The 26,808-nt window shown below is 58.5% G+C and overlaps 1 protein-coding gene and 1 long non-coding RNA gene across 8 annotated transcripts; one reads left to right on the top strand and one right to left on the bottom strand.

The window, feature by feature from the left end:
* Window positions 1-2,385: 2,385 nt before the first annotated feature.
* On the top strand, window positions 2,386-26,808 carry DAZAP1 (DAZ associated protein 1). 7 transcript variants are annotated; one of them, XM_077860719.1, is made up of 13 exons: window positions 2,386-2,553; window positions 10,136-10,176; window positions 10,826-10,992; window positions 11,287-11,352; window positions 13,199-13,309; window positions 14,559-14,607; window positions 17,901-17,983; window positions 20,959-21,112; window positions 22,478-22,507; window positions 22,630-22,770; window positions 23,702-23,878; window positions 24,857-24,946; window positions 25,843-25,983. In XM_077860719.1, the coding sequence occupies exons 1-12, from the start codon at window positions 2,525-2,527 to the stop codon at window positions 24,934-24,936; spliced, it is 1,128 nt and encodes a 375-aa protein (XP_077716845.1). In that variant the 5' UTR covers window positions 2,386-2,524; the 3' UTR covers window positions 24,937-24,946; window positions 25,843-25,983. The 7 variants fall into 7 exon arrangements, with proteins under 7 accessions (XP_077716845.1, XP_077716843.1, XP_077716842.1 ...); XM_077860718.1 differs by lacking the exon at window positions 2,386-2,553 and adding an exon at window positions 9,296-9,423; XM_077860717.1 differs by lacking the exon at window positions 24,857-24,946 and having other exon boundaries at window positions 2,387-2,553; window positions 13,202-13,309; window positions 25,843-26,808.
* Window positions 18,739-22,642, bottom strand: LOC144290983 (uncharacterized). Its single transcript, XR_013358447.1, has 2 exons — window positions 21,517-22,642; window positions 18,739-20,715 (listed from the first exon to the last, which is right to left on the bottom strand). It is a non-coding gene; the product is annotated as an uncharacterized LOC144290983 (long non-coding RNA).

The raw sequence follows: 26,808 nt of genomic DNA, 5'->3' as shown, positions 1-26,808 counted from the left end.
GAGAGAGAGAGAGGCAGAGAGACATAGGCAGAGGGAAAAGCAGGCTCCATGCACCGGGAGCCCGACGTGGGATTTGATCCCGGGTCTACCAGGATCGCGCCCTGGGCCAAAGGCAGGCGCTAAACCGCTGCACCACCCAGGGTTCCCCAAAATTAATTTTAAATAAAAAACTAAGTGAATGAGATAACTACAAGCCACATGGCAGCTATGACAGGACACAGTCTTGTGGTTTCTGCCCCTTGCCTAGCTGCTTTACCAAGCAGTCTTTCTTACTACATTTATGTATAAGTAATAATTCTGTATACGATAGTATATATGTAAATTAGGACGGATTGGACAGATATTTGTACATCGTGTTCACAGCAGCACTGCTCACAACAGCCAAAAGTTGGAAACAACCCAAATGTCCATCAGTAAAGGATAAACAGCCTTTCCTGTGACTGCACACAATGGAATATTACTCATCCTTAAAAAGGAAGGGACCCTGACCCAGAGGGACGCCTCCTGCAGGACCCCATTCCCAAAAAAAAAAAAAAAAAAAAAAAAAAAAAAAAAAGGACCCCATTCCCAGAAGGTCCCCAGAGGAGGCCCGTCCACAGAGACAGAGAGGAGGTGGTGGGAGCCAGGTGTGGGGCAGGGGGGCGGGGGTCAGTGCTTCCTGGGGACGGGGTCTCTGTGTGGGGAGATGAAAGTGGTTTTTTTTTTTTTAATTTTTATTTATTTATGATAGTCACACAGAGAAAGGCAGAGACACAGGCAGAGAGAGAAGCAGGCTCCATGCACCAGGAGCCCGATGTGGGACTCGATCCCAGGTCTCCAGTATCGTGCCCTGGGCCAAAGGCAGGCGCCAAACCGCTGCGCCACCCAGGGCTCCCGGTTTTGTTTTTGTTTTTGTTTAATATTTTATTTATTTATTTATGAGAGATGCAGAAACACAGGCAGAGGGAGAAGCAGGCTCCCTGCGGGGACCCCGATGTGGGACTCGATCCCAGGACCCTGGCGCCACGCCCTGAGCCAGAGGCAGATGCTCAACCACTGAGCCCCCCAGGTGTCCCGAGATGGAAGGTTCTGCACACGGATTGTGGGGTGGGTGCACAGCGGGGTGAGTATGCTCCAGGCTGCCATGCTGTGCGCCTAGAAGTAGTGACTATGCTAAAGTTTACGTGTATTTTACAATAAAAAAGAGGCCAAACCCATACTTTGTGCATCGGGTATGCTCATCTCCACGTTAGGATTCAATTCAGAAGTGTCCACATACCCTGTGGTCACAGCATTTGCTCTGGGGCGGGAGGCTGGAAATTAGGAAGGAGAGAATCAACTGCCTGCTTTAAGTTTTTAAACAGGTAAGTAGTAAATGTAACAAAACACCAGGAAATGTGTGTTCCAGTGGCAGGTACAAGACTTACCTTATGGGGGGGGGGGGGGGAGTGTCTGTATTTGTAACGTATCTTGCAACGCAGGCGGGACGCCCAACGTGGAGCTTGGACTCCCAACCCTGACCTCAGGAGTCGCATGATCTGACCGGGCCAGCCAGGCGCCCCAGGGTCATTATTTTTTAAAATGTATTATTTTAAACCGTTTGTGTCCGACTTCCTCCGTTTGACCACATCCTGCGGGCTTCATTCGGTGCTTCGTGGTTTGTTTATGAGACGCCAATGGCCGGGCGTGTGGGTCGGGTCACATCCCCCGCGACCCGGGCCCACGTGCGACGGGGGTGCTGAGCTCCGCGCCACCTGCCGCCGCCCCTGCTCCCCGCGGGTGTTCTCACTGCGCCACGTCGCGCCGCCCGCCCGCCCCCGCCCGCTAGGACCTGGGGTTTGTTTCGCGCCGTGCGCCCGCGACCTGGGTCCTCCGCACCTTCCGGCCCCTGGACTTGGCGGCGCCTCCCGGGCGTCTCCGCCGCCGCCGCCGCCGCCCGCGCGACCAACCCCACGGGCCCCGCCGCCCCGCGTGACCCTGCGCGGGGCGTGGCCTCCGCCCACCGTTGACCCCGCGCGCCACTTCCGACCTGAGCCCAAACAAGGAAGCCCGGCCGCGCCTGCGCCCCGCGGTGCCTAGCTCGGAGGGCCCGAGCGCGAGCGCGCACGCACGCACGCACGCACGCACGCACGCACGCACGCGGTCCAACCCCCCGCGCTCCTCTCCCCAGGCAGGGCCGGCGCCCGGGACTCCACTTCCCAGCGCGCTCTGCGGCGCCGCCGGTAGCTGCGGAGGAGCAAGGCCGGGGCCGCCGCACGCAGGCACGCACGCAGGCACGCACGCAGGCACGCACGCAGGCACGCAGTCCGGCGGGCGCACCCCTGGCCCCGCCCCCGGAGGCCCCGTGCGGGAGCGCGCCCGGGCGTGCGCAGGGCGGCGGCGCGGGCGCGGGGGCGCGCGGTGACCGTTGGCGCTGAGGGGAGGAGGCAGCGCGGCCGCCGCCGTTGCGCAGATCCGGGCCGCGGCTGTGCGGAGGGCGCCGGGGCCGGTGACCTTCCGGAGGCGGGAGCGAGCCAGGGGGCCCGGGACGCCGAGCGCCGCCGCCATGAACAACTCGGGCGCCGACGAGATCGGGTGAGGACGCGCCGGCCTGCGCCGCCGCCGCCCAGACGCCGCCCCGGCCCCGTCAAGGTCACGCCGGCGGGCCGCGCTCGGGCCGGGCCTGGGGTCGCGGGCGGCGAGCGGGGGGCGGGAGTGCGCGTCCCGCCGCTTCCGGGCCGGGCGGCCGAGGGGGGCGGGGGCGGGGGCCCGGCCGGGGGGGTCCGGGGGGCGCCGCCGCCGCCGCCGCCGCGCCCGGGAGCCGCGAGCCTGGGGTCCGCGGCGTGCGGCCGCCCGCGCCCGGGTGTGTGCGGGGTCCCCGCGCGGGCCTGCTGCCGCCTGGGCGCCGGGGCTCCCGCGGGGGGCGGCTTCCCGGGGCTCCCCGGCCCGCGCAGCAACTTGGCGGGCGGCGCACGTGGCCCCGGGACGCCGGAGTGCGGCCGCGCAACTTGTTCCGGCGGCGGCGGCGGCGGCGGCGGCCCGGCTCCCGCTCGGCCCCTCCCGAGGCGCGGGGACAGGGGAGGCCCGCGGACCGCGCGCCCGCCGGCAGGTCACGTGGGGCGCCCGGGTCGGGCCCGCACCGCCGGCCGGGGTCTGCCGCGGAGCCCGCCCGGAGGCGCCCCGCGGACGGAGAAGGAAGGCCGCTTCCCCCCGCTTTCTCCTCGCCCGGCCATTAGGAGGCGGGTCGGCGTTGGGTTCCCCTCCTTAATTATAGCCTCGTTGCACGCGGAGGGAGCCCCGGACCGAGCCAGCGATCCCGGAGGAGCCGGGGAGCCCGACTCTGCCCTAGTTGAGGGCTCCGGTCTAGTTTTCGTTGCGGAGAGCGGCCCCGCGCTCTCAGGGTGGCGTTCAGGGTTAGCCTTTTCTGTGCAGCGCGGGGCTGGGTTTCCGTGGCCTCGTGCATCCTTGTCAGTGCCTTGAGCTTTGCAGGGACGCCCTGTGTCTGCTGGAGCGCCTGCTTTGGTAAGTCATTGTTTGCCGGGGATGACTGGCCTCTCCCCGGCCTCCCGCTCCACCTGTGGACACAAAATGCGTTTTGTGGGCTCTCGGTCCCCACGCCGCACCCCGTCCGCGACTGGGAGGAGGACCCGAGGAGGACCCGTCACTCCCAGCCGGGTTTGCTCTGCAGAGCGTGCCCAGCACTGGCAGGCGGCGTGTTCTTTGTGTTACGCAGCTGAAAAGTTGCAGCGCTTCTGACGGGAAACCGGGGTGTAGGGAGAGAGTGCTCCAGAAGCGGGGCCGGGCCCGCCCCATCCCCGTCCCTGTCCCCGTGCTGCCGTCCTGCCTTGCCCCGCCAAGGGGCAGGGGTCTTCAGGCTTGCACAAGGAGAACAGACAAAGGTCGGGAGGGAAGGGCGCCTGGAGGCCCCTGCGGTGTGCTGCGGGGATCTGAGCCTGGTCTGCAGTGCCAGCTCCGGGGTGCCGTGGAGCCAGTAGGAGCCACGTTCCCCTCCCCGCTCTTGCCGATCCACCCAGATCACCTGAGTTTTAAAGTTGTAAATGACGGGTGTCCCGGAAACCTTTCATTGCTTTGTGGGTAGGAATCTGGTGCTAAAAATATTGACCAATTTCCGTTTTAAATAGGATCCTTGTTTCTGTTATTGGCGTGGGAGTCCAGGGCCCACTGGCTGTCCTCGTACAGATGGTTGACTCCGCTGGGCTCCGGGTCTAAGGGCCCTCTTGCAGTTTCCTGTGATCGGACCGCAGTTGCCTACTTTGGGGTGGTTACCACGTGGGAGTGAGTGCTGTGCTCAGATCCAGGTGCAGGCAGATGTTAGCAGGATGCGGCCGGTCTGAATGATCTCTGATGACACGCATCTTCATCTTCAGTCTCCTTTTTGCTTGGGGCTCTGGTCTTTGGTCAGCTTGGTCCAAGTAGCTCCCGAGGGAGGGCTTGACAGGCGAGAAGGGCTGCTCCCCTATACCTAACAGGAAACTGCATGTATGGGTACAAGAGGTAAGACCTCAGGAAGCGTGTGGATGCGTGGGGCCCGATCCAGTGCACGTATCTGCTTCTGAGTTGGGAGTTTTCAAAGGAAGAGCTTCACCAAGTGTTGGCTGTACCCGAGCCAGCTCAGAGGTCCCCTTGAGGTCTGGCGGGAGGGGAAGGTGGCTGAGACCAGTGGTTTTAGTTAGTGTTTTCATAGTCCTGATTGTCCCAATCAGCCAGAGCAGAGGAAGGGTTGGGTCTTGAGAGCAGAGGGATGATAGGAGCGGCAGTGCCACGTGTGGCCCCACGTAGCAGTTGTGTGATGGGCTGATATGCTCCCTTCAGAGCCAGCAACCAGGGGGACAGGCGGTCGCTTTGCTGAGGGCAGCGTCCTCTTTCCCTGCCATAACATGAGAAAGTTGACTTCAAGAAGGGTCTCTGGATTCCGACTCGGAGCTGGTGCCAGCATGAGCCTTACAGAGATCCAGACCCCCCGGGCTCCTAGGCCTCTGAGGGCACCTGGCTGGCATCTTGTCAGTGCTCACAAGTGCTGGAGGAGGGCTGGTTCCCTTTAGGACAGAGGCGTTTTGTTCCACCCACCTCTGGGGCAGCCGGCTTGTGTTGTGGAACTGGAGAAAGGTCTGAGGAAGGTATCATCTGGCACATGTTCTACTGGGAAGGCAGGGCCAACTGGACACCCTCCAGGGGAGAGTCCTGGGGAGAGGGGGAACTCCGCGGAGACCAGGTGAAGCAGCTTTCAGGTCACTCTGAGAGGAGGTGCAGGGAGGCGGCAGGAGTCCAAGGCTGCGGGAGCCCGAAGCACGGAAGGCAGGTGACCCCACCTATCCCAGCAGCCCCGCAGCCCTCCAAGTGCCGACAGGGCGAGGCCAGAGGCCTGGGCCTGGAGGAGTGGACACTTGTTAAATGCGTGTCTTCACTGAGCGGCCAGGAGGCGGGAGAGGTCCTGACTGTTTGGTTCAGAGAGGTCCTGGTTGGGGAAGAGGCCATCTTTTGCAGGGTAGACAGTGGTGAACTCTGGAGGTAGAAGGTAGAGATGCTTCTCTTTTGTCTTTTGGAGGTGTTTGGGGGCAGTCTCCCCAGCAGTGCTGACACTTGGGGGAGTCCTGGGCCCTGTGGGGGCTGAGCAGCATTTCTGGCCCCCATCCACTTGGTGCCAGGAGCACCCCCAGTTGTGAAAATCACAGATTTCCCCGGATACTGCCCAGTACCCTCTTGGGGCTAGGACCACCCCAGATGAGACACCTGTTTGGGAACATCTCCTCTTTTCGGCCTGGTTCCCAAGGTGTCCCTGCCACTTGCACCCATGGTTTAGGATTTGTTTGCTGTAGCGGGAGCTAGTTTGACACCTGTGAAGTTGACCATGGTGCTGGGAGGCACGCTGGTTGACTTCCTTCTGTTCTCAACGTTGGCAGCAGGTTGAGCACCTGGACCAGGTGATGTGCCCTCCCCACTTGAGGAAACTCACCCCGGGTAGCCTCACTGCTGATACCCTTCCTAGAGCACCTGCTGGGAGCTGGGCTGGAACTTCATGCCCCAAGTCAAACCCTTCTCTCTGCAGGACAGACTGAGGCTTAGCAGGGCAGGAGACTTGCCCAAGGTCACCCCTAGGAGGAGCCAGAGCTGAGAGTCCCGTGCCCCAGAACAGTCCTGGTAGGGAATGGCAGGGATGAGGGCCAGGCCCAAACGTGTACATTCCACCACCTTTGAGAAGGTGTCCTGTCTTCACAGGGTGACTGTAGCATGGCACGGTGTCCCTCTCTGAGCTATGAGTAATGTCTTCAGCCGGCGGTCAGCTGTTTGATTGAGGCTCTTGCCTGCTCCTAGGGAGTGGTGGGAGACAGGGGTCCTGTCTGGGGGCGGGCTGGTGGAGGAGCTCACGGTAGGAGGCTTTGGGTGTCGGGAGTGAACGTCAGGCACTGGGACATCCTGGGGTTTTCTTCTGCCTGTGTCGGTCGACCCCCGTAGTGGTCTGGCCAGAGCGAAGCCTGAGCTGCCAGAGGGCAGGGTCCACACAGGCGGCAGCTGCCTCCCAGGATCTTGTGTGTGTTGCCGAAGCAGGCTGGCTCCCTGGCTCCTGGGGCTGCTTCCTTCCCTGCAGGGAAATGAAGACCTGCTTAGGAAGACAAGGTCCCCGGGTGACCTCCCTGGAGGGGCAGGAAGGGGCAAACAGAGGCTCTGCATTGTGTGTTCTTTAAACAGAAAGGGCCGTTTGCTGAACAAATGTGATTGGTCCCAGGCCCTTTGTTCCTTGCCCTCCAGAGCCAAGCTCTGCCCCGCTGCGTCCGCACTGGTGGCCACCTCACCAGGCGAGCCTGCAGTGCTTGGCCTGGGCCAGGGGAAGCCACTGGAGGTTTATTTTCTGGCATGAATACCTTGTGGCTGCCCTAAAGTACACAGAGCAAGAGCGGCGCAGTCCTCCAGTGCAGGTTTCAATCTCAGCAGGTGGGGGAGGGGGAGCGTTACCCAGAGCTTGGTGTCCAGGTCACTTCTGCAGATTCCCTTACTGAGGGGAGGTCACCAGCACCTGGTGTTGAGGTGCAGGTCCTGGGAGCCACCTCTCCTGGGCCCCCCTGGTCGTGGTAACACCTGTTCCCCCTCAGGAACCTGACTCTGGTTCATCTGGGAGGGCCTGGTGGAGCCAGGAGGTCCCCCCCGATGGCTTGTGGGGTTCAGGGACTGGGGGGGCCCCTGACTCAGCTTTAGCTGAGTCATGAGTCTTGCACCTGAAAGAGCAGAGAAAGGCTGGAGAAGGAAACACAAAATCAGCTGTCCCCTTAATCTGCGAAGTCCCGTATGAGAGCATCCATCAGCGCTTGAGATCACCCATCAGTGCCCAGTGAGTGTGTCTGGGCCGCCCCTGGGCAGCTGGCAGGGTGAGCAGCCCCACACTGTGCCAGGCGTGCACATACGTCTGTGTTGACTAGTGATAGTTGTGCTGCCTGGGCAGCTCTTGAGCTGTTTCTGGCCAGTCCTGCTTACGGCCCTGTAGTCCCTGGGGCTCAGAGGTTGGGGCTTTGCCCTGGGGTCTGGGGGGGTCTCCTAGGACCTTCGGAACCTTTTGGCTCCTTCTGTGGGTGGACCGGGGAAGGTATGCCGTTGGCGCAGGAGGAGAGGACATGCAGACAGGTAAACCTGCTCACGAGGCACTGCCTAGAGAGGCTCATGGGACTGCCCGGAGGCTGGGGCTCTCCTCCCCGAGGGACGGGTGTGGCCCACGAAGGTGTCCCTTGCTGTGCATCTCAGCCTAGGGCCGGGGAAGCAGATCCTGGCATTTCTTCTTAATGAAAACCTCTCGTAGCCTAGGACCACAGGGCGTCAGACTCGCGGAACGTGGCGAAGTAGTAACCAGAGTTCCTAGATGCTATCTCAGCCAGCCTCACCAGCGCTGACGTCTGGCCTCATCTGTGTGTGCCCCCTCCCCTACGCCATGTGTGGCTCGTGGGAAGTATCGACCAGTGAGCGGGAGCCCCCCGACCCTTTGTGTGGATGCTTGCGTGTGTTCTGTTTTCCGAGAAGAACATTCTCTGCAATCAGTGCAGCACAACGATAAAACGAGGGCAGAGCGTTGATACCCTTTCACCCCCAACCCATAGGGCAGGATCGGGGCTGTCAGTTATGTGGATGACGGTGTTTCTGGTCTTTTCTCCTTAATGCCAGATTTTGAAATTTAAATGAGTGCTGGAACCTGGACTGGTCAGACGAGTTCCTTCCTCCGTAGGTGGGTGGGTGGTGGAGGATTGGGTTGCTTGGAAGGATACCTGTTTGCGACCTTACTGTTTTGGTTGGATGCACACTAGGTAGAGGCTCGTATTTGTCTCCGTGAATTAGGTCTTGTTTTTTGAGAACGCTGGAGATCTCTTTTTCTTGGATGAATTCGTTTTTCCACAGCAAAGCCTTGTTCATTCCCGTGTCGAAGGAGTGGGCAAACACGCAGCTCCTCTGCGGTGCCAGCCAGCCTTGGGGCCTTCGGTCATCTGCCGCTCTGCGCCCCTACTGGGTGCCAGGCCCCGTGAGGGCAGGGCGGGGCCTGAGTCAGCTTGCTCCAGGCAGCGCCCTAGGTGGCCGAGGAGCCCCACTCCCCTGGGATTGTCTGGAGGCAGGAGGAAGCCTGGCCTGATTCTGAAAGGGGTGCGTAGGAGACACGAATTTAAGTTAATGAGGCCTAAAAGTAAGCCTCCCTTGCTGCTTGATCAGCATGTTCTTGAGACTTGTCCTCACAGAGCTCCCTTGTGCAGTGCTGTAAGCGCGGCCTCCGCCAGATGCGCCCGGCTGGCCCATGCGCAGGGGCCCGTCCGTGGGGGCCTGGCGGCGGCCGCTTACACGATGTCAGTGGGTACCTGTGGGGGGCGATTGTTTCTCACGCGCTACATTCACATCGCCCCTCCTCAGAGGAAAGGCTGCGGTGGAACAAGCCCCTGACAGTCCTGGGGCCCGTTTTGTCAGGGGCTGGCTCGCGGGAGCTTGAATCCCTGGATGGAGCGGGGGTGACAGGTGCGCTAGCTGCCTCTAAGGGGTCTGTCCCCGGGTGGAGGACAGGGCACCCCGTCTGGCAGTTCTCTTGGTTGCTTGGCAGGATTGCCATCAGCCTGGTGGGGGTCTTGTCTTCGAGCTGAGCATGGTGTGGTCGGCTGCAGGCAGGGGGACTGCGGGACCCTCAGTCTCCGATGGGGACTGAGCCTTGGCCACGTATTGGCATCTGAAGACCTCTACGAGTCATGGTGGCCCTGTCCCCTCTCCCCGGGGAGGCGGGCGGGACTGAGCGCTGCCACTGCTGCAGCTAAAGCTTCTTGCCTGCCTTCTCTGCCATCCCCACCTTCCGGTTGAGGAGCCGTGTACGTCGGAGATGCGAGGGAGCTTGGCCCGTAAGGCTGGGATAGCCCGCCCCCACGGACCTGCTCCCGTGCCTCAGTGCCTCGGTGCGCTCCAGGCCTCGCCAGCCCACGGGCGGCAGGAAAGGTGGGCACCGCCCTGCGGCCTGTTGGTGGGGAGCCCCTCCCCGGGGGCAGGGGCAAGTAGGAGGGCCCACGGTGCTGGAACCATCCTAGGGGTGTGCTGTGCGGAAGAGAGGCTGGGCGGCCCCGAGGGCACCAGTGGGGCACCTTCACATTCTAGCGTGTCTGCCCGGAAGGCCGCCCAGGCTGCCCTGAGGTGGGAGATGTGGGCGGGGCTCCACTTACTCGTGACCACGTGGAAGATCCCCGAGGCTTTGTCCTAGGGCCCCCTGCCCTCCCCCCCCCATTGTTCTGGTTTGCTGCATGTGCTCTCAGACCTTGCGGCTAAATCCCCAAGTATTTGCAAGAGCGCTGAGGAAGTGTGCGCCACGACTCCACCCCAAAGCCCCTGGGGTTCGAGGGCTCCGTCGGTCCTTTCTCAGGGTCTCACTGTCAGGCTCGGCAAGCACGTGTGGGTGGCTCTGGACGTGTCGTCTTCACTTCCGCGTTGTAACACTCTCCCCACCACCTTGGCAAGTCTCGGTGTCGATTTTTGTGTCTGTAGCTGTCGAGGCGGGCACTGGCTGAGGGGGACATGTGTCATTGCTGTGACCTCGACGCGAGTCCGCATGTCTGCACCAGCTTCTTGTGGGTTCCCGCCTGAGGATGGGGCGGATGGCTGGCATCTTTAAGGCAAGAACTATCTTGACCCTAAATATTTTCTTGTTGAATTGCAGGAAGCTCTTCGTGGGCGGTCTTGACTGGAGCACCACCCAAGGTAGGTGGTGGGGACCGGCCTGCGTGCCAGGAGCTGCAGGCAGGCCTGTGACCTTGGTCTTCAAGTTGTGTGAATTCATCTCTTGTTATTGCCTTGGGTTTTTTGTTTGTTTTCTTTAATTTTTGATTTACTTACTGGTTTTGAATTCTAGGGTTGAGGGGTGCTTGACTGGGAGTTGTCTTGGGGTCTCACCAGAGTTTAGGGGAGGGATGTAGGCAGGAGACTGTTGGGGTGTGGAGCGTGGAGGCTTGCTGGTGCAGTCACTGAACTCGGCCTCCAGCAGGAAGAAGCTGGTGGTAGCTGGCATTCCCAGAGGTCACCTTGCATTCCCTCAGACTTCTTTTCGGAACGCTTTTGGCCGCTGCCATTGTCACTTGCACCCTTTCTAATTCATGTGAAGACATAATGTGTCTGTGTCTGGAATTCCCCGTCCTTCCCCAGGGGTCTCCCTCGTGTCCTTGACCATCTTCCACCTCCCACCCCCGCCCAGTCAGTTGATTAGCCAGTTTAAAGGTTGCTGGTTCCACAATTTCCAGGTCATGCTGAAGGACTAGGAGCATGTGTGCCTGTGTGCTTTACACACCAGCTGTGTACAGTGCTTTAACACGCTGGTGTGTGTGTTTGTGTTCTTGTCCCAATCTCTGAGCAGAGACTCTACGCAGCTACTTTTCCCAGTATGGAGAAGTCGTAGACTGTGTGATCATGAAAGATAAAACCACCAACCAGTCTCGAGGCTTTGGGTTTGTCAAATTTAAAGACCCAAATTGTGTGGGGACGGTGCTGGCCAGCAGACCACACACACTAGACGGCCGAAACGTGAGTGTCTTTCCCTGGAGTCCACTTCCTCCTGTCCCTCTTGTCCCTCCTGTCCCTGCCACTTGTTGCTTCTTCAGGTTGCCACTGCTGCTGGTCCTTGACGGATGTTCATGTTAGGGAACGTTTTAGGGGGTTGACATTAAGGGTTGCAGCTCTGGACTTAGACTGGATCTTGGAGTAGAGCATGGATTTGGGGTGTACTGTGTTGGGGTCGTGTGCTTGTTTGCTGTGCTGACACCTTTTCTAGGGAAAATAGTTTCATATTCACAACGGACTCATTTGAAACTTCTGCAGATCGACCCAAAGCCATGCACACCTCGAGGGATGCAACCAGAGAGGACACGGCCGAAGGAAGGATGGGTAAGGGGCTGGGCTGGGCTGGGTGGGGCTGCCTCTCCACGTGTGCCACAGCCACAGCAGGAAGGAAGTATGTGCCTTTGATCTGATGGTTTTGTTCATCACCGTTCAGAGTAACAGAGGTCTTCTGGTTTGGTGTTTGAGCTGCTGGGGATCGCTCAGACTTACCAGTGGTATCTGTTTTTTACGTTTTAGCCAAGAGTATTCATGTTGGTCTACCTTGAAAAGAAGGAAAAGATCTTGCACACCTGTTTGTGATCAGGAGTTCCATTTTCTCCTCACCAGAGGCTGCCAGCCTGCCCAAGGGGAGCCCGGTGTCCTAGCACCTTCTGCCCCTGCTCCCCCAACATTGCTGCTTGCTGGCCACTCCTGTCCAGGTGCTGCAGCTCATAGGCAGGGGCCCCCTTGGCTATGTCTGAGAGCCCAGTTGCTGCTTGTTCAAACTACTGGTTCAGAATCCACCAGTGTGGTGGCTCTTCAGGGATTCTCTGTGAGCTGTGTGTGTCCCCTGTTGCTTGGCCAGTTGGAGCAGACCTGTCCTCTGTCCACTATAACCCATCCCTCCCCTTCCCCAACACAGAAGGTCTCCGAGAAGACCATTATCCAGTATGCATTTGTCCTAGCAGAAGGGCCTGGTCAGAGCTGGGCTGGAGGTAGGCCAGATGTCCGATTGGCGTATCTGAACCCGGGCCTGAGAACTTGCATTTCTAGGAGGGTCCATTTGCTTCTGGTCGACAGGGGCTTCAGACCCTTAATACAGTTTTTATTTTCCCAGTTTTCTGTTGGGAACTTTTGGGGGAACTTTATAGAAAAATCGGAAGAGCAGTACATCAAAAACCTAAACACGTGGCTTAGATTCGTCGATTGTTAATATTTTCTTAGTTATCTATATCCCTTCTCTGTATCTATCACTCCTAAATTCTGGAGCGTGCATCTCCTAAACACATGTCCTCCCACATACCCACCCCCAGCGGAAGTGTCGGCAGTGGCTCCCAGCACCACCTGTGTCCAGACTGGTGCATTTGCAGCTCTGGGGTCATTTCACAGGTGGCTTTCGTAGCCCTTCTCTTCAGACTGGAATCCCAGCCACATTGACGTTCCATGTGGTTGCTCACGTCCTTTAGTCTCTTAGCAGTTTTACTGAGATGGCACAGGCATGTAGAGTAACCTGCACCTCTTGGTGGAGTTTGACCCCTGTGTGTACCTGTGAGACCCTCGCCCGCCCCCAGAGTTCAGTGGCATCGGTCCGGAGCAGTTGGGATGATGTAGCTGCGGAGCCCCTTGGACAGGAAGGACACAGTGTGGGAGGAGGCAGCGTCCCAGGAGCAGGAGCCGAGGTGCTGGTCTTCCATCTCGCTCTGGCGAACGTTTTCCCCCAAGCGGTGCGACCCTCCCACAGAGGGTGGGATCACGTAAGGCGTGTGGCTGCCCAGTTACCGGAATGCCCCATAGTCCTATTTTTCTACCCGGTGAAAACCTGGAAAAACTCTGGTTTTTCATCGTGCTGGCCACCCTGCCCTCCCAGAGTCCGTCCTTTGAGATCGTAGAGCTTTCTCTTCGATAGCTGCTCTCCAGGATGGGTAGACCTAGGACCTGCCACGTGCTCTGTGCACGTGCCTGTGCGTCCGGTGCTGCCGGTGCTGGATCCCTGGGGTCTTGGGACTCTGTAGGAAAATGAAAGACTTAGGATGGTTTGCTGACTATGGTTCTCTTTAGTGAGTTTTTGGAGTGTTTTGGTCTGGCTTTTAGCTGGGTCTTAAAACCAATGCAGAGCATGTCACATACTCACTGTGGGGAGTATTGTGAGGGTGCCCCACATGGACTAACCATTTTTTCCTTCTTAAAACAGCAGAAAGGACCCAGGAGCGATAACAGTAAATCAAATAAGATATTTGTCGGTGGGATTCCTCACAATTGTGGTGAGACAGAGCTCAGGGAATACTTCAAGAAATTCGGAGTGGTGAGTTGTCCCTGCACCAGAGCACGGTGGGTCAGGGCGGGAGCGGTGGAGCCAGATGTCTGTGGACGTTAAGCCTGGCAGGTCCCTCCTCTGGGCTTGTGCCTCCCCCAAAGCAAGCCAGAGCCCAGGAGAGGATTTACTGCTTTTCCAGGCAGTCGAAGGCTCGCCAGGCTGATCTCCTGGAAGGCCCTTCTGATTGTTGTAAGCGCCAGAGTGTAAAGCGCTAGATAGTGTTAGGGAGAAGCAGGGTTTGGCTTGGCTGTGGGAGCCCGCCTGCTGCCTCTTGTCATGGGAGGGAATGTTCTAGGCCAGGTCCTCACAGGAGCAGTATAGACCCCACCACCCGGGAGGGGGCCAGCCTGGACCTGTGCTGCCCTGCTCCAGCAGCTTACACTGGCCTCCATGCTGCCGGGGACTCACTCCCTGGCTAGGTGCCGTGAGATTTTTTTGACTCGTTACCTGCTCGGTGTTTCCTCAGTGACAGCAGAGTTTCTTCCAAGGCTGGTGTGTTCTTTACGGAAGAGGCTGAAATCTTTTAGAATCTTACAGGGGTTTAACGTTACTTGGGTTCATTTGGAAGCTGAGTTCTAGTAGGGCAGACAGAAGAGAAGATAGGGGCTTGCGAGTAAGCGCATGTCGGCGGCCGTCCCAGTCATCTGCGCAAAGGCACGGGGTCACCCCAGGCTCCCACTGAGTCATACACCCTGTTGGTGGGACAGCCTTGTGGCCCTCACTATCGCCTGTTTGTCAGAGGGTGCCTGAGTGTGCCGAGGGCCTGGGCCAAGAGTTAAGAGCGCCAGAGCACATGTGCTCAGTGAGCAAGGGGCCCGGGAAAGAGGGGTGCTGGCTGGGTGGACACCTGTCAGGGAGTGCCAGGCTGAGTGCTGGCCAGCGGGACGCTGTTGAAGCGTGCGGCTGAGCCCCAGATCTCCAGCAGCCCAGCCTTGGTTTTTATCCGAGCGGAAGGGTGTGCTGTGGTCCTCCCAGGTCTCGCCTCCCCAGCTAGAGCGTGGGGCTGGGGCCCTCGAGTGTCCAGATGGCTCCCGTGAACACTCGAGGCAGAGGCAGCAAGCACTTCCCGTGGCCTACTTCAGGTGTGAGTCTCAGGCATCAAGCCCCATAACGTCAGCCTTTTGCCTCGGGACTTCTCTGAGGAAGACATTCCCAAGCTGTCATTTGCCTCGGGAGTTTTGTGGTAGCCAGATGTGCTCGTGGCACCCAGGTTCTCGAACAGCCATCTCTCTTGCAGGTCACAGAAGTGGTCATGATCTACGACGCAGAGAAACAGAGGCCTCGAGGTAAAAGAGATGGAGTTTGTCCTTGACTTTCCCCCTTCAGATGGCAAACTATTTCACAATTAGGTGGTGGTGGTAGCGAGTATTGCCTCAGAGAAGGATGATTTGGAGACATGATTAAAACATAGGCCCTTCCAGTGCAGCACAACCTGTCTGCTTCCCAAGGTCAGACGTCACAGTGTTTTTTTGGCTCATTCTTTTGAAGTTTTTACGACTTGACGTGAATTTCAATATGGTTTCTGTTTTCCAACGTGTACTGAAAGATGGGTGCTTTTTTCCAGTGCTGCACTTGTCATTGAGGGGCACGTCCTGCTTGGAGTCCCTGCCCAGGCAGATCTCATTCCATGGCATCAGGCTAGGTCTGCCCCAGCTCGGCTTGAACGTGGACTTTCCTTTATCCATCCCATGCTTTTTTCCTGTTTTTCTTGTTTCTTGTTCCCCTAAGACCATGGGGCAGTGGGAGGAGGGTGAGGAGCCGCCTCAGCGCGTCCCTGTGAGGTTCCATGAGCTGCCCACGCTCGCACGCCCAAATTGGTTTGTGAGGCTGGGACAGTGGGCACCTGATTGCCATGCCCCCCCCCCCTTTTTTTAAATATTCTTTTCTTTTTTTTCTTTTTTCTTTGTCTTTTTCTTTTTTTTTCTTTCTTTCTTTTTTTTTTTTTTTGTGGCTGCCGCTGTTTGTGCCTGCCCGTCTGTTTTGGTTCATCCACCGCTTGTGGGCCAGCCGTGGGAGCTGCCCTGCCCGCGGGCGCCGCGCAGCCCCTGCCCCAGCCCTGTCCGAGGCCCCCCTAGCACAGAGCCGGCGCCGCCGCAGCATGCGCCCGCCATGCTGGAGAATAGTTTGCCATTTGAACTTCCATCCTTCTCTTCTTCCATGATAAGTGACGTATCCTCACTTCATGTCGATTAAGCTGTTAAGTCTTAGCTTAACTTTAACGTAGACATACATGCTTAGTGACGTACTTAAGTGTCTCATAGTAAAGTACAGTAACGTTAAGTAAGTTGTTTTTCCTTTTCTCTCTGTGAATTGTTTGTGATTAACGATATCTCTTTAGATTTCTCTTCTCCAGGTGCTAAATTATATCACACAGGTACAGGCCAGTCCCGCAGTCAGAGGAGGGAACGGGCTTTGCTCCAGTGGGGTGTAAACGAAGTTTCAGTGTGTTTCTGTCCGCTTCCTCAGTGGTGATGTCGCCTCTTGACAGACAGATGCATCCCTAGACGCCCCGCCCCGGGGCTCCTTACCCAAGACTCACCGCCTCTTGCGCTATAACGGACCACGCGAGCCCTGTGGTTGCAGACCCTCCTGCACTTTGAAAAAATGTTAACTTTTTAACATGCTGTTCATCACCCATACTGTGTTCCACCATTTGCCTCCAGTCTTGTGAAACTTCAGGACACGGGAAATCCTGAGGGCTGCTCTTAGATTCCTGACCCCAGTCGCCCCCCCACCCCCAGGCCTCGCCCTGGGCCTGGGGAACACGCTGAGCCGCCGTGGGCTGGGGGGGCACAGGCAGGAGGAGCTGGCGGGGAGAGCACTTCGGGCTTGGCCTTGGGGCCCCTGTTCCTGTGGGGGCTCACACTGTCCTCCACATCAGGCTTGGAGAGTCCCTGCGAGCTCGAGGCCAGCAGAGGGCGGGAGCGACGGCAGGAGCCCCTGGTGGGCTAACGGGGTGTCCCAGAGAGCTCATCCTGCTTTCTCCCCTTCCCAGGTCTTTTCCAGGGCTCTACCTCCCTTCTCCTTCTTGGACAATCTAAGGCAGTGTCCCTGTCCCTGTCTGTCCTAAGGGTTCTGCATGTGTCTCACTGGGGACAGTGACGCCCTGACCTCGCCCATCGTCCCCTCTCCCCTCACCCTAACAGCTGCCTTTGCTCGCCTCACACCTTCCTCTCCGGTGACTCCCCGCTCTAGCTTCGGTTTCCTTCTGTGTGTCTTGCCGTCATCGTTCTGCAGCCATGATTCCGCTCCTTCTTGCACGCCGTGTGCAGAATCTTGTGTGAGTGTGTGCATAGTCACGCTCATGCACACGCGTGTGCAGAGACACATCAGAAGCCTCCTGAGTCCCAGGTGTTCCCTCCCTGCTAGTCTTTCCTCCCCAAGTTTCTGAGCTCCCCCCCCCCCCATTCCGTCCCCCACCGAGGTTTTGCCTGCAGTCTTCCCACATGGCCCAGCACCTGCAGCCTCAGCAACCCTCTCCCGTCAGCTTGAGAGGCCTCCTACCTGCCCGCTCCGACTCTGCGGCCCTTAAAGGCCCTGTCGGGCGCAGGCTTGACTCGGGCTCTTGGCATCGGCTGTGATGCTCTGTAGCTCTGTCCCCTCCCCTCCCCACCCCAGCCTCCGTACCCCATCCCCTTCTTCAGCCGGTCCAGGCGCTCAGCCCTTCCGCTCACCCGGCTTTTGTTCTTCGGGGTCTTCTGGCAGCTGTCTGCCGCACGCGTCCCTTTGTGCTCAGAACAGATGGGCCCCGGGGGAGGCAGTGCAGTCGACTGAGGACCAGACATGCCACATTAGCGGGGCGGTCACACTCACCCAGACCAACCAAACTTCGTTTATACTGCCACTTTCTTGTGTTTGGGAAATGCTAAATTTTTTTTCCCTTTAAAATTCTTTTTGATGACATGGTGCCTCTTGCTCTTGCTGCTGACAGCAGAGTTTGACCTGCTGGAACCCGTTGTGGCCTGTATCTTTGTGTATTTTATTTATGTAGATACGTACAGATAGATACCTGTATACATACGTATGTTACTTTGACAGGACTCCTTGGGCTTACCCAACAGCGTTGGATAAGCTTAGCGAGGCACTAACTGTGTAGAGACCGTACTTCTGTTTAACGCGCTAGAACAATATATGGCTGCTGTCAGCACTAGTTGCAAAGCAAATTGCAAGCCGAGGGGGAGAATCTTGGGTTTCAGAAAAGCAGAAGCGCACCCACGGCACACACTCGCCAGAGGTGGAGCTCGCAGCCCGCCCCCCCCCCTGCTTGCAGGGGTGCACCGCGGTCCCCTCCACAGAGTGCTCTGGCACACACTGGGCGCACTGGGCCTGCTGGTGGGCCAGGCCCTCGCCTTTTTGCTGTCCGGGCTGCCACTCCACGAGGCCAGCCCTTGGTGGTTCCCACCGTGTCTCTACTTGGAACCCCGCCTGCATTGCCGGCTCGGGGCCCGCCCTGTAGCCTCACACACTCCGCTTCCCTGAAACCCTTGGGCGACCCCTCGGCCCGGCCCTGATACTGTTCATCATCCTGTTTTGTGTCACAACGCCCTGCTACCTTGATTCACTCTTCGTCGTTGGCTAGGTTTTGGATTTATTACTTTCGAGGACGAACAATCAGTGGACCAGGCTGTCAACATGCATTTTCACGACATCATGGGCAAAAAAGTGTGTAGTTGTAGTTTTATTTTACCTTAAGACCAAACCAAGTCTTAGGCAACTTAGGGATTTCACTGGAAAAGAAAATCTCTGAATAGCAAGAGGGCCGGGGCGATTAGCCGTGTGGGCTCGGGCCTGCTCCTGCAAAGCAAGGGGCCCATCTCGCCCGGGGGGATCTGCCTGCAGCGCGGCGGCGCCCAGCTCGCCCGCTCTGCTCCCGGAGCCGCTCACTCTGGATCAGCTGGGGCGGGGGGGAGTGGCCCCCTGGCCGAGGGGCGCCGTCTTTAGGGGGGCGGGGGGGGGCTCCTGGGCTGGCCTCCAGTGAAATCGCAGGTTGCCTCAGGCTTGGTTTCTGTGACCACTCCTTCAGATGTCTGTCCTGCTTTCCAATTGCCTCCTGCCACCCCCTGCTGGGTGCGCAGCGGACCTTTGACAACAGGTTCCGTGTCAAACTAAAAGAGACATAAACATCCTGAAGGATTGGTTTTTTTTAATTGGGTCACTTACTGTGGAACTCCGGTCCCAACCACATGCTCTCGATAGTACTTAACTCCATGCAGTCAAGTGACCTCTGGTTTCATCTTCATACTGTGTTGCTGCCACGGAGGTGGGCTGGCTCAGAATGGGGCCCCTGCTTCTCATTATACTGGGTCCCCGGAGCTCTTGGGGAGTTCACTCAAACAAATCACTGGTAGAGATTCTGCAGTGTGGGGTCTCTTAGACTTAGCAAGAGGCTCTGGGTCCCCATTTTTGTGGGGACCCAGATTCCTGTCTCTGTCCTTCTAAAACCTGCTGTGCACACCCTAGCAGCCCCTGTGGGTACCACGGAGCCAGGATTTCCGTGTTCCTTCCCACATGCCCAGCCCTCTCAGAGACCGTGGCTGGATTTGTCCGTTAGGATGTGGGGGAGGAATGAAGGCAGCACACGTTTGCTGCCGCCCAGCGCTCCCGCCCAGCCCGCAGCCCGCTCCTGGGAAGTTGATAAACACAGCAGCGCGTGGAGCTATTTTTACGAAGAGGTGGCTGAGGTTCTGTTGCAGGCATAATTAATTCCATTTGAACCTGACTAAGCAACAGACACAAATCTCGCTCCGACGTTCATTGAAGCTTTTAGTTTAAAATTAGCATACAGATTTCAAGGATGCATGCCAGTTATGAACACAAGTTCAAAGGAGTCCACGTTCCATATTTTAAGGTACTGTGACATTTAAAACTTGGAGGAAGCCTAGTCCTGCTTTAGGGGCAGAAAGGCGGCTAAGCGCACGGATCTGCTCCCATCTCCAGGCGGCCACCCCGGCCCGGTTTTGTAGGATGCATCGGTGTCTGAGTCTGGTCTGCACGGAGCACAGAGCGGAGACTGAGGTGGCTTCTCGGTGTGGGGCTCGACTTCTAAAGTAAGGTGTACATGTGTGGGAGCCTGGCTCCTGGCAGCAACCCCGGCCTTGCCCCGTTCCCGTTGCCACCTTCACTGGTGGGCAGGCCACAGCAGCCCCTCGGTTCCTCAGTGGGGCTTCGCCTCCATAAAGGCTTGGGTCCCACTTCTAATCAAAACTGGAGTGTCAGTGGCTGCATCCATGTTCTAATAGGAAGAGGGTTAAAATTTTTTTTTTTTTTTTTTACAAGGGCTGCTTTGCTTTGTAAGCAGGAACCAAATTCCCTTAAGGAGAGTCTGTGAAGACTCATTAATTTGAGTTCTTTGAAACTGGTCCCTTGGTCCTGCTGTCACATGGCCTTGAGCTAACGGGGGTTTTGTTCCTATCCATGGAGTGTCCTTGGGGCGTCAAGACGCTGGGGTCTGTGCCTCTGTCCCGCTTCCTGTTTGTTCTCCAACAGGAAGGGGTCTTAGGGCAGAACTGACGGAGTTCTGAATGCCTCATGCTCAGCTCCCCAGACTGTGAGACCCCAAGGATGACTCCAAGTCTCTTCCTTCTCATTAAAATTTATCATTTAAAAAAAAAAAAAAATCAAGACTCTCAAATGCTGAGGCAGCCCTGTCACCGGGGGATCTTTTAGTTGTCAATCTGCCCACATCTTAAAAGCTGCATAACGGAGGGAGCCTCCTGGGGGCCACAGTGCTTGGTGCGAGGAGGGCCCGCACGCCTGGCCCCCGCTGGCCCAGCCCCTCCAAATGCTGTGGCTCCTGACAACACCTAAAAGAGGAAGGGTCCTGGGCTGCTGACCTAACACAGTATGAAGATTGCTTACTGATTCAAATGTCCATTTTATTGCATGTTTGTTTACTTTTTTTGTTAGATGTAACGTAAGATTCTCTTTATCACATCCATTCCCTCTGACATTATTTTGAGTTAATTGAGATTCTTTAAGCGTTAGCCTGGGGAAGGTAAGTCTTTATCTTCCATTAGACATTTTAAATAAAAAACCTAAGTAAACCAACTGTGTTTCTCAGGTATGAGCTTAAAGCACAGGCAGGGCGGGAGGGCTCTGGGAAGGTCCTGTGTGCTGTCGGCCCGGCTGCTCCCAGCGGAGGTCCCTCCACCACGGTGCTCGGAGAGCATCCGGCTCCTGCCATGCTGAGGCCCTGCAGAGGCCCAGGAAGAGGGCTGTGATTGTTCGGTCGGTCCTGGTCTCTGTGTCCCTGGGATGATGAGGCCATCGGAGGAGAGAGCTGTCACTTCACCGTGGCTGAAAGACCCTTGTCACAAATCTCAGGGTTCTTGGTCTTCAGTCCGTTCTCTGCAGCGGGTAGGGCTTAACATGTCTTACGGTTGCATCTGTTGTACCTGAGAAACATGTTTTAAACAAAAAAAAGAAAAAAAAAAGAAAGAAAGAAAGAAAAAAAAAGAAAAAAATTATAAATTTTTAAAGAAAAAAAATACTGGCCTAAATAAGGTTTATAGTTAAGTATTTAGTTTTAAGTCATAATAAGATGCTAAGTGTAGTCATAAGTTATTTGAGGGTGTGTCTGAAGGGAAGGGGGTCCAGGACCCCCGGCATCTCCGTAAACCAGAGCTCCATTTGTCTAGGTGGAAGTTAAGCGAGCCGAGCCGCGAGACAGCAAAAGCCAAGCGCCAGGACAGCCAGGTGCCAGCCAGTGGGGCAGCCGAGTCGTGCCCAATGCCGCCAATGGCTGGGCAGGCCAGCCCCCACCCACGTGGCAGCAAGGATACGGCCCTCAAGGTAAGGCTCCAGCACCCAGAACCGGTCGGGCCCCCAGGCAGCCGCCTCAGGGGAGGCCCCCTTGGAGGTCAGGGTCCCGCGGCCGTATGCGCCCCTTCCTGTGGACTTAACTGCAGAGGTGGGACAAGTGTGCTGGGACAGCTGCTGGCTGGGCAGGTGCGTGGGCCTTGACGGAGTACGTGAAGGCAGGGGGGGCTCCCGCCCATCCCCTGTCCAGCCCCACCCAAGGTTGACAGCTGTGCACTCCTCCCGGGAGCCAGCACATGGGCTCTGTGCTGAGGGCCCGATAGCCCCTGAGGAGTGGAGTGACCCTCGGTATGCTCAGGCCACGGTCAAGGTCCCCCTCTGTGGTTTGGGCAGAAGGGTCTCACTGTAGCCAGCAGAGCCCCAGTGAGTGTCCTCACCCCAAGTGCCATGCTTTGCAGGAGGGCCAGGTGCCCTCCCTGAGGTCCGCGGCAGTGCCGGGCGGTGCCCGTAGGGGGCGGCCAGGAGGACCTGGTGGACCTTGGAGTCTGTCCTGCCGCCACTGCCCCTGACGGTGAGCTGGTCGCAGAGGCTCAGATCAGATGGTTTCAGGGAGACTCAGACCTTTGTCCAGCTGGACGGAGGCAGTCCTGCCTCTTGCGCTTTCTGGATCTGCTCCTGCTCCCTGGGCTCTGGGCTGATGCCAGCTGGGGTAGCAGGGCCTCTGAAGGGTCAGCAGAGTGTGGGCAGCCTGGCAGAAGGGCTGAGGTTCCCGGGGGCCGCCCGGCCAGGATCTGTAGCCTCCACCCCCTTTACACATGCAGAGAAGGGACGGTGTCCAGGGAGGGGCAGGAGGAGGCCAGGTGGGTCAGCCTGCACCCTGAGGCACCTGGCACCCCCCCCCCCACCCCACCCGAAGCTTGCAGAGTTGTCTTTTTAAAAATACTTTATCGTGAAATAAAACCCAGACGTAAGAAACCAGTTACTGCGATCAGATGCCCTGGTACCCACTAGCACTTGGCTGGCAGCCAGCCTAAAGTCCCACCTGTGTATCTGAGCCCCTCAGCTGTGGGTGCCCCCTTCACCCTTTCTGATGGGTTCTGTTGAAGAGCTGGGGCCGCCTGACCGACAGGCTTGTCTTGGGGAGCCTTCCTCTGTAGAAGCTGGGTGCAGGTGGCCGCTCTTCTCCCGTAGCCAGGTGCTGGAAAAGCTCTGGGGGTCATGCCCATGTTCCTGATCCAGCACCAGCCCCTCTGATGCCTTGCTCAGGGCTGGGACATCCTCCCTGTCCCCACGGCGCAGCAGGACGCCAGGCCTCTCGAGTCTGTGTCAGGGGTGGGCTCAGCTGCTAGTCTGGGATGTTGACAGGACACCAACCACCCTCTTTGTTTTCCTGTTTAGGAATGTGGGTTCCAGCAGGACAGGCAATTGGTGAGTCCTTATTTGCGGGTGTCTGAGAAAGAGACTCAGCGGGTGGGCCCACCGTGGGCCTGGGCAGCTGGGGGCCCTGTGCGCCACACGCTCTCCCCTCACCTCTGCGCCCTGTGTTCCAGGTGGCTATGGACCGCCCCCTGCAGGAAGAGGAGCTCCCCCACCGCCCCCACCATTCACCTCTTACATCGTGTCCACCCCTCCCGGAGGGTTCCCCCCTCCTCAGGGCTTCCCACAGGGCTACGGTGCCCCCCCACAGTTCAGTAAGTCATGCGGGCCCCTGGAGCGGGCGGGGGCAGCCCCGGGCCCTTGCTTCCCATCCTGAGAGGCATCCTTGCAGCCTCTGCCTGGCCCCCGCCTGGACGTGGCCGGGGTGCTGCCAGTCGCGTCCCTCTGCTCAGAGGGAAGTGGGCCACGTCGCAGGGGCGTTCGGACCCGATCTTGTAGTTCCGCAGCGAGGGGCTTGCACGTGCAGGGAACTTCAGTGTCAGCCCTCGGCGTGCCCTCCAGCTCGCCTGCGAGGTGCTCTGCTTGGCCTCGGTGGGGAAGCGCGGCCTTCCTGGTGCGTGGGTCTGCGGCAGCGAGGGGGAGCCCTCGCCACATCCACCGCGGCTGGCGGCTGCGGTTTCCACGTGCCACGCGGCCCGCACTGACCGGCCCATGGTCTCTCTCTGAAGTGCCTGGGCGTCCGGCTCTGCTGTGCTGTCGGAGTGCGTCCCGGCTTGGGTCAGTCACGTTGCCAGGCTCCCAGCTACAGAGGCCTTGGCTGCAGCAGGCCACGTGACGACCGTGTGGCCGCTCAGGGCAAAGGTGTGCCCCTCCCTGGGCTGGACCACGCCCAGTTTGATTTCTAACAAGAAGACAGGTGGATAGAAACAGGGTGTGTGGAGCCCCGGGCCCCAGTGGATGGGCATGACCCCCCGTCCTCGTGGAAGGCTTGCTGCCGTAGTTTGTCTGCCTGAAGCACAGACTGCTGTTTGCTAGTCGGGTTTTGTGGTTTTCAAGAGTATGCCCGTGCAGCTCCTGTCCTGACCCTTGCTGTTGGGGTACGGCAGGCCGCCCCCAGCCCACCCTGAGGGACACCCCAGGCCTGGAGCTTGGTGGGTTTCGGCAGGGGATGGTGCAGACAGCTTCTGCTGGGCTGGGCCAGGGTCGTGCGCGGTGTCTGTGTCTTTCTCTCCTGTTTGTTTGCAGGCTTTGGCTACGGGCCTCCACCACCACCACCGGATCAGTTTGCTCCCCCAGGGGTCCCTCCTCCACCTGCTACTCCAGGGGCAGCACCTCTGGCCTTCCCTCCGCCTCCGTCTCAGGCCGCCCCAGACATGAGCAAGCCTCCAACGGCCCAGCCAGACTTCCCCTATAGTCAGTACGGTGAGTTGGAGACCTGCAGGCACGGCCTTGGGCCCAAGACCTGGCCCCACCATCTCCTGCCTTCCCCACCAGCACGCGCGCGCGTGTGTGTGTGTGTGTGTGTGTGTGTGTGGTGGGAGGCCTGCAGTGCAGGGGCTTGTTGGAGAGGGTCAAATAAAATGAAAAGCAGGATTTTGGTTTCTTGGGTTTTTGCTAGGGAGTTAGTCTTAGAAGAGCATCGGTTGTGCAGCAGGCATGCTGGGGCCTGTGGCTTTGGGAACTGGAAGCTGTGATGGGGCCCCTAGGAGGATGGCGCAAGGGCTTCTTGGGCACCCCGGCGGGCCCTGTTCCTCGGTTGTCTTGTTTTCTTGTGAGTGCAGAGTGCAGGGCTGGCACCTGCGGGCCACGTGGGTTCATGGCTCTGGTGTGTGGCAGGCACTGGCTTGGGTGTTCCCCTGTGCTTCACTCGAGGGGCTGGTCATGGAGTAGGTGCCTCTGAGCCTGGTCCCTGTAGGGTGGCGTCCTGTGGCCTGTGTGGGAGGAGCTCATGTGAGGACAGGGTTGGGCCCGTTGTCCAGGGTCAAGCAGGCCGCCAGCCCGGGGTCTCCCGCCGCCTCTGCTGGGCCAGGCAGGTGGGGCTGCCTGTCGCCCGGGATCCTCGGGCTCCTGTGGGAGCCGCGGCTTCAGCCCACCTTCCTCACCTGGGGCTCTGCTGTTCCCTCATTGCTCAGACTGCAGTGTCTGCACGTTGAAGCTGTTTTTGCCCTCAAATGCCATCCCTGGCCAGCTGCTCCCAGCCGCCCAGCATCGTACAGTCTTACCCCCCTTGGCACCCTGCCAGGCAGCGGTCGCTGAGTGCATGGGTGGTCAGCACAGGTGTCTGGCGTGCGTGAGCAGCCCTAGCCCTGGGTGGGGGTGTGCTGACCGCCAGCGTCGCCCCGCCCCGCCCCTCTGCTGAGGCTGCCCTGGGGTAGTCACCCTGGTCTCGTCTCTTGCCAGGCCTGGGTACCTATTCTCAAGACCCGTCAGGCTTCGGGCCCATACTTTGTTTACACTCTTATGGTCAGGCTGAGCAGTGATATGGCCTAGGTAGGTGGCACCTCCTCATCCACAATCCCCACTCTGCCTGCACCTGGGCAACGGACACCGCCTCCTCTGCCATCCTGGGCGGGGGTGGACCTGGTGGTGCCCTTGGGACGGGGCCCTTGCCGGGGCGAGGATCTCGACTAGCCACAACCCCATGGCCCCAGGAGCTCTGCTTCTGCAGGGCAGCAGACATAGTTCCCCTGTGCTTTCGTGCACCCTCTTGGGGATCCAGGGGCCCTGGGACACGCCTTCATCCCAGGTGTACAGTCTGGTGCTGTTCCCTTTCCAGAGGCGCCTCCCGTGCCTTTTGAGGTCAGCAGTGCAGGGTCTAGGTCCTGTTTGGAGGAGGGACCTGCCCGACCCAGGCAGCCTCTGCAGGCATGGCGCCGGGAGTGGCTGACCCCTGGCGTCGGGCACGCAGTCTTTCCCCGCAGCCGTCGGTTTTATGGAAGCTGCCAGGTTGGGTCGGGTCTGCAGAGAGGACCGTCTGGGGTCTGGCGGTCATCCGGGAGGGAGGCCTGGCGCTAGTCGGACATTTTCTTAAATTCTGGGCACTGTGTCTGAGTCTCCCATGCATTCCACTCAAACGTACACTTCCTGGAATCCTTGGGCCACCGAGCCAGGCCAGGTGCCCTTGGCTCCCCAAGCTCAAGGGCGTCCAGTGGCTCCTGTGCCGCCAGGGCCCAGCCTCGCATCCTTGGCAGCGGGTGGGGAGGCGAGGCCGAGGACGGAGGGGGCAGACCGCGGGGTCCTGTAGGTCTCTGAGCTGCTTTTCCTTCTGCGCGGAGCCGGCGGTCGGGGTCCTGCGGGGACGAGGATGGGGTGTGCGGGCGTGACCCCTCCTCGGCCTCCGCGCGCAGCTGCCGTCCGCCCCGGCTGACTGGGCTCTCTCCCTGCAGGTTATGGACAGGACTTGGCTGGCTTCGGACAGGGCTTCTCAGACCCCAGCCAGCAGCCCCCCTCCTACGGGGGCCCCTCGGTGCCAGGCTCGGGGGGCCCCCCCGCCGGCGGCAGTGGCTTTGGACGAGGTCAGAACCACAACGTGCAAGGATTCCACCCGTACCGACGCTAGCTGGCCGGCGCCTTGCGGACGTCGGGGCGGCCGAGACCCAGGATTTAGAACTTGTGAACTCGTGACAATCACAAACTTGGCAGAAAAATAGCGACTCGACGGTGGGGGGAGGGGGGGCGAGAGGCTTTTGGAGGCGGCTGTGGGTGTCTGGACTGAAGTTTTTAAATATATTTCTTTCTCTAACCCATCAGCACAATAAAAAAAAGTCACTGGTTCAACAACAGGGTTTAAAAAAAAATGTCTTCAGCTTTAATTCAAAACTTCAGGTTTCTTTTTTCTTCTTTTTTTTTTTTTTTTGAAATTATTTTCCTGAGCCTTTTGTTTTACCGTATATTGTAAACTTTTATGTTAAAGATAAAAAATATACATTTACAAATTGTGAGATTTTTAAGAGAAATTTTCTACGATGTATACTGGCTTATTTTTTAATTTAAAGCGGGGTTTCCGTCGGCACTGGTGGCAGTGAGGGGCGTTTTCGGTGCCTCACGCCTGGCTTTGAGGGTTGGGGCTCGTTGGTCCAGAAACTCTGGGAGCTTACAGAAGTCTACTGAGCGTGTTTTGTTTTTTTTGTTTATTCCTTGCTTTTGTCGACTGACCTGCCCGCTCTGTGTGCAGGTGCGCTGTGGGGGCCGTGCCCGCCCAGCCTCTGCCGGTGCCGCCCCGCGTCCGCCCCGGCAGCAGGGACGGGACGGGAGGCCTTGTCAGCCGCTCTCCCGCGCACGTGGTTTCAGGGCGTCCCCACTGACCAGTTTGACTCTGGTTTGAATAAAGAGAAGTGCGTTTGGATTAGAAA

The sequence above is a fragment of the Canis aureus genome, chromosome 19 (genome assembly GCF_053574225.1).
Source record: "Canis aureus isolate CA01 chromosome 19, VMU_Caureus_v.1.0, whole genome shotgun sequence".
Lineage (NCBI taxonomy): Eukaryota > Metazoa > Chordata > Mammalia > Carnivora > Canidae > Canis > Canis aureus.
This window is presented reverse-complemented; position numbering and strand designations above follow the sequence as displayed.

What these genes read in the sequence shown, in the direction of transcription:
- DAZAP1 (XM_077860714.1), top strand. Translation starts at nt 9,311, where the DNA reads ATGCGAGGGAGCTTGGCCCGTAAGGCTGGGATAGCCCGCCCCCACGGA. An exon ending in ACACACTAGACGGCCGAAAC is followed by an intron (nt 10,993 to 11,286) that starts GTGAGTGTCTTT and finishes AAACTTCTGCAG; the next exon opens with ATCGACCCAAAGCCATGCAC. An exon ending in ACTTCAAGAAATTCGGAGTG is followed by an intron (nt 13,310 to 14,558) that starts GTGAGTTGTCCC and finishes TCTCTCTTGCAG; the next exon opens with GTCACAGAAGTGGTCATGAT.